The sequence below is a fragment of the Mastomys coucha genome, unplaced genomic scaffold (genome assembly GCF_008632895.1).
Source record: "Mastomys coucha isolate ucsf_1 unplaced genomic scaffold, UCSF_Mcou_1 pScaffold9, whole genome shotgun sequence".
NCBI lineage: Eukaryota > Metazoa > Chordata > Mammalia > Rodentia > Muridae > Mastomys > Mastomys coucha.
In genome coordinates, this window is record NW_022196915.1 from 46014216 (window position 1) to 46027412 (window position 13197).

Consider the following 13197-nt stretch of genomic DNA (forward strand, 5'->3'; position numbering starts at 1 on the left):
TCTCTCTCTCTCTCTCTCTCTCTCTCTCTCCTCTCTCAGCCTGTGGATCAGAATGCACTATCAGCTCCTTCTCCAGCACCATACCTGCCTGCTGCCATGTTCCCTGCCATGATGATAATGAGCCAAAGGCTCTGAAACTGTAGGCCAGCCCCACTGAAATGTTTTCTTTGATAAGAGTTGGCCTTGTTATGGTGTCTCTTCACAGCAATGGAACTGTGACTAAGGCAAGTGTGAAGACAGGAAAGCTAAAATTTGGGACCTTCAGTGTTTCTCACATAGGAAACAGTTCTACATGAGAAGAAAGGTGATGTCAGAGGGAAGCTGGACAAAAGTCATGACTTCCAGGAAGATCAGGAATTTGAAGCAGTAGGTTCAGGTCCTGTCAATTATTATTATCAAACAGTGATTAAGCCAGTTATCCCAAGGCTCCATCTCTTTGTCTAAGTTGGAACTTACCCTGACTTTGCCTGGTGAAATAAAAGCGCTGGTGTGACAGGTCCTTCACAGTTATTGCAGACCTCAGCATACTGTCACAGTGAGCCCTCAGAATGAGTGGGAGGCTGTCATGGGATGCTGACACACAATGGCTAACTTCAAATACTGATGGGTAATCATGTGGTGGAGCATGAGACAAAGAGGTCTGTGTCCCTGCTGAAGGACCAACAACACAGAGGAGGGAACCGCTGGGGTGAGGCTATTCCACAAAACTAACAGTGTGGTAAAGACATCTGTCCCATGGGTCTGAGGAGAGATCACTAAGAGAAAGAAGGAAGAAGGTGCCATGGGGGTAGGTAGGTTGTGAGCACATGACCTTGAGGGCTAGCCTATTGGAGAAGGAGCAGCCCAAGAAGAACATGGCAAGTGATGTCTTGGGGTTATCGACAGGGAAGTAGACAAAATAGCATAGAGGGTTGATATCTGCCTGGTTCTAATGCTTTAAGGTTTATTATATAAATATAAAGGTCTTTTATCTGGGAACTAAATGATCTAAAGTGGGGTAGAAACCCCCTCATAATATTTTCCACAACAGGGATCCATTCACTGCTTTTTGGACAAGGGCTGTCCACCAAGCACACCACTCAGAGTAAGGGTGCTGCTGCTCTTGAAGTTTCCAGAGGATGCAAGGGCATCCAGGTGGGTGTGGCTGCACTCCAGCAGTGCCCAGGATGATCCCCAATAGTGGAAATGATCACACCCCAAACACCTCTAGTCCCTTGCAGATAACCCACAACCAGCTGATGTCAGTGGTCCACTTAAATGCATGTGCCAGTGCCATCAAAACTTTACTCCGCTAACTAAAAAGGTGCCTGACTTTAAAAAACCCTTAGATTCAACTCAACAGGCAGCTGCAAAAGCAAGCAAGCAGCATGCAACTATCCATGCAAGAAAATTATATATGAAAGGCATAGACATACAGAATTACAGAAATGCTTATGATAAACTCACTGGGGGTATATAAACAGATTGTTTTTAGCACGTAGGTAATGAGACAGCAACCCTGCGTGGAGACACCACCTGAGCCATGGAGGGCAAAGTGGGTGGAACTTGTTTTCGAGGTTCCAGGATATACCACCACGACTTCAAAAAGAAACAAAACTATGCCCACTGCAATGACCAGTGCACATTTACTGAACTGCTATTTTGCTTGCTACAGGGAGCCTTGGAAGGCTTTTTAGAGAACAGCTGGGTGGGCAGCTAGATGCCTGCCAGCTTGTCTAATTCTAGTCAATCCTCAGGGAGCAGAGGCCCGAGCTGGGGTTTACCTGTCACTTTGGCTGCAACTTCAGTCAAGAAAGATAGATGGCTCCCTGGCTTGTATTAATCTGAAGTGTGGCTTTCTGCCTGTCAGTGAGGGTGGAGTCTTGCTTGCCAACTAGCATGGGGCTTCTCCTCACACATGGAATATTCCCTTTTAGCAGCTCACACACACTTGCCATTTGCCCAGGATTTCTGAGATTAACCGAATAAGTTAAGACTGCAGCTGTGGATCTGTCAGCTGTAGCTGCCTATAAACCATCAGGCTTCAGTGTGATGGTCGGATGCTGTCATGATAAGGGTGAGCTTGGCGAGCTTGCATTCACTCACTATGCATCCTATCTCAGCAATCCTATGAGAGACGGCTTCAATGAACTGAAAGATTGGGGGGGGGGAGCTAGGGGAATGGCCCAGTTGGTAAAGATCCTCAGAACCCAGGTAAAGATACCAGGCATAATGGTGCATGCTTAGAGTCTCAGCACCGGCATGGCAGACATAGAAGGATCCCTTAGGCTAGCCAGCCTAACCTAATTTATGAGCTTCAGCCAATTAGAGACCCTGTCTCAAGGGAGGCTGGTGTGAGACACTATTCCTAGGAAGGCATGCATAACATTTTCTCACTCCAGAACTGACAACAAAGTACAGATACCACCAGCTTGGTGAACCAATGAATTTATTGGGATTGCTTACAGAAAAATTGAGGGAAGCACTGCTTATAGGAGCAGAAGTGACTCAAAGACACACGCATCACCCACCAATGCCCACCCCAGCATGGGTGATGGCAAATGAAAGCTGGAAGCCTGGGCTACACTGCACAGCCTCAGGTAGCTCGACAGGGTGGAGAAAATGCCTTGTTGGTAGCTCAGACGGTCTAAATCTCTTCCAAGCATCTGGACCAGTCTACACCTCTCTGGGCAGCTCAGCTGATCACTACTTCTTTTAGTTGTTTTTGCCACTCCACACCAAACCTGATTCACAGAAAAACCTCTCAACACCATATGATGGAAATCATTATCCTCAAATGTTAAGGAATTAGAGAAAAGCTCTAGAACCGTGGTCGCAGAGCATGAGATGATCTTATCTTTGGATCTACCTTTTTTTTTTTTTTGAGTCAAATACTTAAAGTTTTTATGTCAGTGGACTTGAAAATCAGCTCTGAAAGCAGTAAATTCTATATAATTAAGCTTCCACATGGTGACTCGTGCCGACCTTCACAGTAAGTACTTGCATTTGCTGCAGCTGTGTTCTGGGATGGGTGTGGGAGGATGGTCCCCACAGCTCAGCCCCAGAACTTCAGGCAGCCCCCATGACACAGCCACAAATGCCAGCAGGGCCAAGCACTAAAATACTATGGTCCAGGTTGGTTTTCTTATGTTATAAAAACAAAGGAAAGTCAGCACTGTGGCCGAAGGACACTGGCAAAGGGCTTGATTCAGAGGGCAGTTGGCATGACAGAGCTCTGCACAAGCGTGTTGGAGGGAAGGCATAGCGGCCTTCTTGGAAAATAAAGATTGCTTTCAGTCCGGTCTTCAACAAGCAAATCACACTTAACACACTCCGGTTAGATAAGCAAGATTTCTGGGTTTTTCTCTTAAAAAAAAAAAAATCCAAAATCAATTAGACTCTATTACCTATCAGGCTGAGCACCCAGCATGGGAGCCTGGCACTTGGGTGCTTAAGTTTCAGTAAATCAATGTCATGAGACCTGTAGCTGGAACCAGATAGAGTTCTAGGGGTGATGGGGCAGAAGAGAGCCACCACGCAGTATCTCCTTTATGGTCCTTTTGCCTCAAGCCAGGACTCTTCCTACACCAGCTTCAATAGTAGTAAGGTGCTCCACAAGGGATCTGCTGGGCCACAGAGAAGGCAAAAAACTGCAAAAGCCTGGTTCATTCCACCTCCCCTGTGTCCAGCCCTGAGTCACCCAGACCCCGGGTTAGAGCAAGTGCATTGTCTTTTCCTCTTGCAAAACAGTTAGTTCAATTCAGTGCATGTGGCAGCTATTGCTGGCACCAATAATCTCTTGATAAATTCTGCCCCAGCCTCTGTGTGTGTGTGTGTGTGTGTGTGTGTGTGTGTGTGTGTCCGTCCATCTACCCGTCTGTCTGTCCATCTGTCCGTCCATCCATCCATCCATCCATCCATCTGGTGGTTTCTGGGGATTGAGCTCAGGTTGTCAGGCTTGGTGGCAGGTGCCTTTATCCTCTCACTCACCTCCAGTACCAGGGATCCTAAAAGCCAATGTTTCATGGAACGTGCCCCAAAGTGTGTCAAAAACAAGCCGTTGTGGCTGATCCTAAGGTAGAGACATTCATGCATAAGGGAGAAACCTTATGAGGGAATATTTTCAAACTTAGTAAATTGAGGAAGAAAAACACAGAAAAGCCACAGTCAAAAAAATCAAAGTTCTGGTAGTAAGAAAGCATGCCTACTTGGCTGGTGGAAGTAGAATGCCCAGGCAGCCGCTCTGCTTGCTCCCAATAATCCTTTTAAAATGGTCCTCATCTTGGACAGCAGCGAAGAGACTGCTTAGACTGGCACACACTGATCTCTCCAGTGACAGAAGGAAGCCTCTGGCTTGGAACTTTGCTCACTGAGTCAACACTGGACTTCTGCAAACCCAGATGGGCTCTGGGCATAGCTCTGCAGTCCTTGCAGTGCTATCCAGCCATCCTCTATCCCATTCACAGAGGCCATTACTTTCTCTCAGCTCCTCCTATTTCCCCAGTTTGGCTTAATAAGCCCTGAGCTCTGCTCTGGGACTCAGCTCAGCACCTCTGAATCTACAGGGCCTTCCCACCCCCCACTGCTGACCCTAACATTTGTTGCCATCTCCTGTCACCTCTGTTCCTACAGCTTTACCTACAATTTGGGCTCTCAGCCTTAAGGGTCACCAGCATCTTCTTGAGCACCCTTAACAACCTGACTTGCTGGCCTTGGGTTCTGGGATGGACTCTAAGAATGTAAGTCTCTAAATCAGTGTCAGAAGATGCTGCTGCAGGACAAGGACAACATGCCAATCATTTTCTGCATCACCAGCTTCATGCTAGATCTCCCACCAGACTGTGCACAGCTTGAGATTAGGGAACTGTCCTTGCATAGTTTATACCTGAGGTCCATATGGTCTAGCAGTCACTCAATGAAGCTAAAAAAAAAAAAAAGATAAAGGGGGCTGGAGAGGCAGTTCAGCATTAAGAACACTTGTTGCTCCTACAGAGGACTAGGGCTGGGTTCCCAGAATCCATGTGGTGGCACACAACCATTCATAATTCTAATTCTAGGGTATCCAGTGCCCTCTTCTGAACTTCTAGCACAAACATGCATATATACATGCAGGGAAAACACCCATATATACACACAAAAAAATTTAAAACAATAACTTAAATATCTATGCTATGCTAGGCACCATTAGACATTAGAATCAGATAGTTAAATTATTATTTTAGGTTAAATAACTTTTTAAAAAGATTTTGAAAAAAATTGTTTTTGTTTTTACAACAAATACATGGGCATTTCAAGAGCTAGTAATGTGTCAATATGCCTATTGTGGTATTGATTTTGTAGGACAGACAGTTTTTCCTTGGGGAGAGGCTGTTGCTCCACCCAAATAAGTTGGTGCATTTTTGCTGAGAGGAATGGATCTTGGCCTTTCTATATCAATGACCACCATCAAAAAGGGTCTCCTTGTCATTTACTCTGAGCAGTTTCTTACTGCTGTATTCACAAATTTATGGTTGCATCAAATATCAAATACTAAAACAGCCAATTGGTTTTTTTCTACCTAAGGCATCTAAGAAATTTTGAGCTCTGTCATATTTGACATAGACCTTATATTAAAGAACTGAGTTGGATTTCCCACCTTGGCCCAGTTAGTAGGCCTGTGTTTCAAGGCAATGACTGACATATCAGCATGGGTATCCAGTGAACTCTGGAACTGACACTTTGATCCATATCATGGATTCAAGTCCATGTTTAATAATCACAATATTGTACTGCCAGTCAGTGTAGTGTGGTGTGGTGCTAGGATTCGTATAAAACAATAAAAGCAGTTGTGCAATAATTTGCTAGCCCACAGAGAGAAGGAGGGCTTTATCTACCAATGGCCCCACACCTGGGAATGTCAATCAATAACCCTTGGACGGACATTTAAACCTTTAAGAGTCCAAATGCTTTTTCCCATTATGAGTCCCATGGATCCTACTGGCAAAGGGCCACATATTTCTTTTTTTATTATTATTTTTTTAAAGATTTTTGTTTGTTTGTTTGTTTCTCAAGACAGGGTTTCTCTATATAGCCTTGGCTGTTCATGCTGTAGACCAGGCTGGCCTCGAACTCAGAATTGGCCTACCTCTGCCTCCCAACTGCTGGGATTAAAGATATGCACCACCAGACACACAGCACAGGACCACATATTTCTGTGTGTAAAATTTGTACGTTTTGATTGAGTTAAAAACAAACTTCTTTTACCTTTGAATCAGCAGCCACATTGCCAAGAGTAGCCACAATGAGATTTCCTCACTTAAATTATGTTGATTCCCCTGGATTGTTGGCTAAGGGAGGGAGGCCTGCCACAGAATTTCTGAATTAGAAGCTTGTCTTGTTTATCAAATTCAGAATGAAGGTGGTGTCTTTTCTTAAAAAACATTTCTGGCATAATTTTGGTACCTTTTTTTTTTCTTCTTTTCAGATAATAGTTTTCTTTCTTTTTTTATTTTTATTTTTTATTTTTTTTGGTTTTTCAAGACAAGGTTTCTCTGTGTACCCCTGGCTGTCCTGGAACTCACTCTGTAGACCAGGCTGGCCTCGAACTCAGAAATCCGCCTGCCTCTGCCTTCCAAGTGCTGGGATTAAAGGCGAAGGCGTGCGCCACCACTGCCCGGTGATAATAGTTTTCTTAAAACAAAATAAAATATATTAAGACAAAACCATCTCACCAAAGGTACACAAGGCAAGCCAACAGAAGGAGAAGAGCCTCAAGAGCAGGCACAAGAACCAGAGACCCACTCTGTATTCACATACTCAGGATCTGTCTATTTTAAAGGTTGAGTATTTCTGAGATTTACAAACGTTCTTAAAAGGCCTTCTCTTCAAAAGCAAAGCCGTAAGACATTGTCACTAGATACATGGATGGGGAGACATGATCAAAGTTTGTATGTAATGTGTGCAGGGGTATGTGTACACGCGATGAAAGTTTGTATGTAATGTGTGCAGGGGTATGTGTACACGCGATGAAAGTTTGTATGTAATGTGTGCAGGGGCATGTGTACACGCACACATGGACAAACGTAAGCTGTTGTCTGTCAGGTGCTAGCTACCTGGTTTTCTGAGACAGGGTAGCTCACTGGTCCAAAACTCACTAAGTAGGCTAGGCTAGGCAGCCAGCAGGCCCAAGAGAACCACCTATCTCTCCAGTGCTCGGGGTATGTGTGCATCACCATGCCTAGCTTTTTTTTTTCTTAAATTGGTTTCTGTGGGATTTAACTCAGGTCCTCTTGCTTGAAAGGCAAGCACTTTATTGTCTGAGCTACCCTCCCAGTTTCAAACCATGATCAAATTTGAGGCTTGCCATTAGTGAGTCAGTGACATCAAACAGCAGGACTGCCTCAGAATCGTATTCTCTTCCTGTGGCCACCCAAACCAGTGACATAGCTGCACCATGGTCCAACATGCTACTATGAATGTACAGAGCAAAAACATTAGGAGAGGCTGGCCATGGCAATAAGTGGCTCTGAACCCAGCACTAGGGAGATTGAGCAAGGCAGGACAGCAACAACAACACATTTAGGTAAGATTACCATTTTATTTGTTTTGTGGTGCTTAGGCAGGAACTCAGGGCCTTGCACATGCTTGCACACACTGCTCCACTGACCTAAATCCCCAGGCCACTTACACAACTCATGTAAACTGGAGGATGGGCACAGCAACATTAAGTCCATCTATTTCAGCAAGTCCTGGCTATTAGAAGGATTTAGTGTAATGCACCCTCTTGGTTATTTATACATGGAGTCTTAAAAGATGGCTAGGTCATCTATTCCCTGGAGCAGTTTACTGATTGTCATCCTTGTAATCAAAAATAACTACTATTAGTCAAAAGAGGATCCTCTCCTGTGAATGATTCCTTTTGAAACTGGCTGCATAGCCTCTGGATAAATAGCAGTAGCTAGTGTTCTTACATTGGTCTCAAACTATTCCTACCCCATTTAGTGTAATGAAAGAACACACTGTATGCTGAAAAACACATCTGAAATAAAAAGATTGGAGGTAACATCACTCAGTGGCTAATTACAATTCAGCCCTGTAAAAGCTTCCCAGTCATTCACAACCCCACTGGCTGAATCTGAGAGGTGCAATAAGAAAGCATGTGGGTTACTGCAGTGTAGCCCGACCTGCAGAGCGGGTTTCCAGACGTGGCCTCTTGCTGTTGCGCTGTTCTTCCTTTGCAAGCCTGCGCCTCAATACACCGTCTAGCATGCAAGAATAACTTCATGTCAGGAAGCACACACAGAGCCCACAGGGACTTTGGTCCAGCCACTCAGGCTGGGAGGACAAATCATGCTTATGACAAAGGAACATACACTGTATCTCAACTTTCAACCTCTCACCCACCTCAACCCACACTCTAAAATGTATTCCGTCTGTATCTATTCTAGACAACTCATGGATAGTACGTACAGTATCTGATAACCCTTGATAAGCAGGACTCACTTAGCAATGTATAGCAAGTAACATAACTTTCTTGGGATGGGGTATGCAGGAGTCATTATCTGGAAGAGAACATCCACCTGTGTGTCCTCCTGAGAGAGGGACAAACTGCTTGGAGCAGCCAGAACAGACTCCTGCTTACAGGCTCCCAAGATAAGAAACTGGCATTCTTAGAAGAGACATGCCAGGGGAAGGGTCTGGCTGCAAGCTCCTTCTAGCTTGTGGCTTCTAATGGCTTTATTGGTGCCATAAGCTACACGTGCTTAGAGGATATTAACAGTATAAAACCCAATGAGTTTGGCATAAGCAGACATCTGTGAATCCACCAGCAAACATACCGGCCACCTGCAAGTTCCCTCCCACCCTCTACTTCCAGCTTCTTGATAAAACTGCCCTAATCATCTTCCCAAGGGGACCTGAAAGCCCTGCCTAACTTTTTGTGCTATATTTGAAACATTCAAACTGTATTTACAATGTAACCAAATAATAAAACAAAGAAACAGGCATGTAAGAATCTACTGTCCCCAAAGAGTTGTCTTGCTTAAATCTGCAGGAACTTTGTTTGGGGCCAAGAGAAGAACATGCTGCCCCAAACAACTAATCTCCACAAATTCCCACAAGCTGCCCTTCTCAGCCCTTCCCTTTCAGCCCACTCAGGACCTGTCTGGTCTATCATTTCACTGCTTCTTAGATAGTTTTATTGCATATGTGACTCAATGCACTGCTTGGCTTCCTCTTAATATTCTACAGTTCAGCACTGCAGTTTATAGTCTTATATCAACACTATGACTCATCCATGTTGAGGAATGTAGCCACATCATTTATTTCACTTCATAGTAGGTCCCCATGGTGTGAACATTACATATTTCTTTTAAAATCTAATCTGTTAAGAGAAACTTTCATGTTGTTTCCAGCTTCTGTTCTGAAGAATAGCATTATATTGAACTGTCACTTCTGTATGATCCAAGTTTCTCCAGAGCTCATCCTTGCAGGCTGACTTGCTGTGTCATGGGATGTACCAAGTGGGGCTTTTACAATGTCTAATCTAGACAACCTGATTCAGAATTCTACCCCTGCATACCACATACAGGCATTCTGAGTACGAGTTTCCTGCTCAGTTGGCACTGACACCTGTGGTTGTGGTCTCTGAAGATGCCTGTGAGTCTGCTCACGGTATCATCGGATATTTCTATCTCTGCTGCTAGGAACAAGCTGCTGAGTCATTTCCATTCCTATCAGATGTTTTCCTGTTGTCAATCTCTTAAGAGTCTGTGTGCTCTGGAATGGATTCATCCCTAGGCACTCTGTGGCTTTTCCTAAATTTTTTTTATAATATCTCTTGGTGAAGTACAGTATCAATTTGTCAATTATTTTCTTTTATAATCAGCATCTTTCTATGCCCTAAACCATATTTATGTATATGTGTGTTATAAATTATATATATACATATACATATATACATGTATATGTATATATTATATTTATATAGTATATATAATATACTATATATAACATATATAATTATATTATATTATATATAATATATATTATATAATATATACTATATATAATATATATTATATATACATATATATGTACATGTATATATATTACTCCAAGTCATAAAAATACCTAGAATTTTCTATACCCTCCCTGACCTTTTAAATTATCTTTTCCTCTAATCATTAATTCTTGGGGTTAGGTCTCGAGTATCAGTGAGGTAAAGCTCTCCGTCATGTTCTACGCAAACGACCGTCTTGCCAGCAGTATGCATTAGGCAGTCTATTGCTTCCATGTCTCCCTCAGATACCAGCCTACGCCTATCAGGAAACAGCGGCTTACCTTATCTACTGTTTAACAACTGTATTTTTTCATTTCTCCAAATCCCATTTTCAAAATTTCCTGATCCTTTTTCATAGTAGTTTGTTCACATTTTTGCCTGCTGTCCCCCAAGTCCTCTTACCTCAGCTTCTCTGGAGCTGAGGCTAGATGCATATGCCACTACACGCGGCTTCGCTTCAGTGGTGCCTGCACTCACATTTTACCATTTGGCAGTTGTGACGTAGACCCACTGGCTAACCGTCTGCTGCTCACTCCATTCATCAAGTACTCTCCATGCTTGCTGGCTTCTCAGTTATGACGTCACATTTTATGCCCTATAGGTCTAAGTGCTGGACAACCTTCTATGAGAAGACTGCATTTGCTTCTGCTGAGGGGCCACTGGGACCTGAGTAGGAGCCTGAGGCTTCCTGTGGGGCTAGAATCCTAAGGGCAGCCTCAGGCTCAGTTTACCACCTTTCAGAAGATCCCCCCTGGCTTGAGTGGTTGACCCCAGGCTGGCTTGTGTGGCAGCATGTACAGCTGTCCTGGGGAACCTCTGACTTTAGTGTTTGCTTACTTTGCAAGCCAGATTCTAGCAACACATTCCTCTTACCTCTATTTTTTGAGGGGAATATGGGTCTCTGAACATTATCTTTCTCGTCTTGATAATTTAGTGTCTATTTAAACAGAGTGCCTTATTTGGGCTCTGTTTCTACAGCACAGGATACTTGGGACAGTCACTCAGTCCTACCTCCCCTCTGTGTATGTTCCTGTCTCTGTCACTGAGATTGTATGAGGCAGCACATGTCTGTCCCTCACTGACAGCTAGACAGCTGGATATGTCCAGGAGTCACAGCATGTATGAAGCCTCCATGTAGCAAAAGAGCTGAAGTTTGGCTTCCATTTCTCCAATTCTCCTGGGTCTTTTTTGTCTGGTTTTTTTGTTTGTTTGTTTGTTTGTTTTGTTTTGTTTTTTGGGTTTTTTTTGTGCTTTTTTTAAACACATTTGAAGATTAAAAGGGACCACGCACCATATGAGTCCTTGTGTATGAAATGGTCAGGGGAAACAAATCCATAAAGCTACTCATGTTAGCCAGGCGGTGGTGGTGCACGCCTTTAATCCCAGCACTTGGGAGGCAGAGGCAGGTGGATTTCTGAGTTTGAGGCCAGCCTGGTCTACAGAGTGAGTTCCAGGATAGCCAGGGCTACACAGAGAAACCCTGTCTCGAAGAAAAAAACAAACAAACAAACAAACAAACAAAAAAACAAAGCTGCTCATGTTGACGAGGACTGGGGTAGGAAGGACAGGGCGATTACTATGAGTATCATGTTTCTTTATACTGTAATGAAACATAATGACATGACACTGTGCTGGTGGGGACACAGCTTTGAATGTACAAAGGCCAGTGAGCTCTGTACTTTAAAGGGGTGAATTCACAGTAAGTAAATTATACACTATGAAGCTGTTCCATAATTAAAAAGGAGATAACCATATTATTTATTGATATAAAATTCTTATTTAAAAAATGCATCAAAACATAAGCTAGGCTTAACGAACTGTCACCAAGAAGCAAACACTTGGCTGGTGGCTGAGACACTGCCTGACACCCCAGCAGCCTTCCTTGTCCTCGCCTTGCACTCTCCATTCACCCGCAGGCGTGTCTTCCTCCTCCTGAGATCCAGGACACAGGCCCTTTGTTGGTTTTAAGTGGCACGTGTCTTCTGTTCCATGGCTGGCCTTTGCACCCTCTTAGTGGTATCTTTTGATGGACAGATGCTCTTAATTTCAACAAACAAAGGAATGTGTCTTTCTACAGTTAGCACAGTACACTCTCTCCCTAATCGCAGGATACTCGCACTGGCCCTCAAACACCTTTGATCAGGGTCACATCTTTTATTTCCTTAATTTCTTAATACAAATTTAAAAAGAAAAGTAGTAATTATGTATTTTTCCAGACTGTAAATGATAAGATATTCATGTTTTCATAGAGACCTTTGTATTTCTGGGTTTTTCAAGATTATCAAGCCACTACAGCTTTAAGAAAATATACAGGAGACTCCAGTTACTTAGAACCCAGACAATCACAATCAAGCTACTATTTTAAAACAAACCTGCATAGCATCATGTTCAATATCATTCACTTACAGAATTGTAAAAACTCTCATGATATATGAAGACTAGTGACTCACTTGTGGTAAGTTTTGCTTCATTAAGGTATTAATGTAAACAGGATCTTTCCATTCTCCCAGCAGCCTGGGTCACTGTGTCTTTATTCTAGAAGAACACAGATGCCCTCATTGCTCAGCCCTCACAATCTATGCTAAATATTCACAGCTCCCCTCTCTCACTCCCAAGAAGCTTTTGCATGAGTGTAGGAGAATATTGTTGCTCACCGTTTCAAACAAATGCAATTTATAGATTCAATTTGCATGCAGTCATTTATATTACTGAATGCAAGCAGCACTTCACACAGCTTCTCACATAACACGTTTATGAACAAGTTGAATAACTGAATTTAATCTTTAGAAAAGACCATCCTGCATCTATCCACACATAGGTTCATTGTCTGATCTTAAAAACTATGTACCACTCCTTAGCATCAACAGAATGCTTAGAAATACTTACTTTCTCTCCTTTCAGGCTCATTTGGGTCAAGACTATAAGCTTCAGACGGATTCAACTGCCACTGTAGGAGGTACAGATATCTTATTTATATGTTAAGAAACAGCACATCAGTATCTTGCTTTTTATTATCATTAGCTGGGTTATGGCATTGTGGAAACAGAGGGTAATTTGCTACCATGCCAACATCTCTGGGAAAAATTTTGCAGTATGCTTATAAATTTTCTGCATACTTGAGAATATTCCAAAGTAAAACACTTTTTAAAAGCCTAAGTAGAAAGAAGTATGTTAAAAAT

The 13197-nt window shown here is 43.0% G+C and overlaps 1 protein-coding gene across 5 annotated transcripts in view; it reads right to left on the bottom strand.

The window, feature by feature from the left end:
* Positions 1-13197, bottom strand: part of Cdadc1 (cytidine and dCMP deaminase domain containing 1) — a 45337-nt gene that overhangs the window by 4001 nt on the left and 28139 nt on the right. The window contains exons 9-12 of one of the 5 annotated variants that reach the window (XM_031361377.1): positions 12905-12965; positions 8142-8219; positions 4865-4900; positions 3892-4051 (exon numbers count right to left, since the gene is read on the bottom strand). In XM_031361377.1, coding sequence (XP_031217237.1) covers positions 4881-4900; positions 8142-8219; positions 12905-12965 — 159 coding nt within the window. In that variant the 3' untranslated portion in view covers positions 3892-4051; positions 4865-4880. Of the gene's footprint in view, positions 1-3891; positions 4052-4864; positions 4901-7535; positions 8220-11744; positions 12058-12904; positions 12966-13197 lie in introns of those variants that run through there. The other 4 variants (XM_031361376.1, XM_031361378.1, XM_031361381.1 and 1 more) reach the window with 4 other exon arrangements.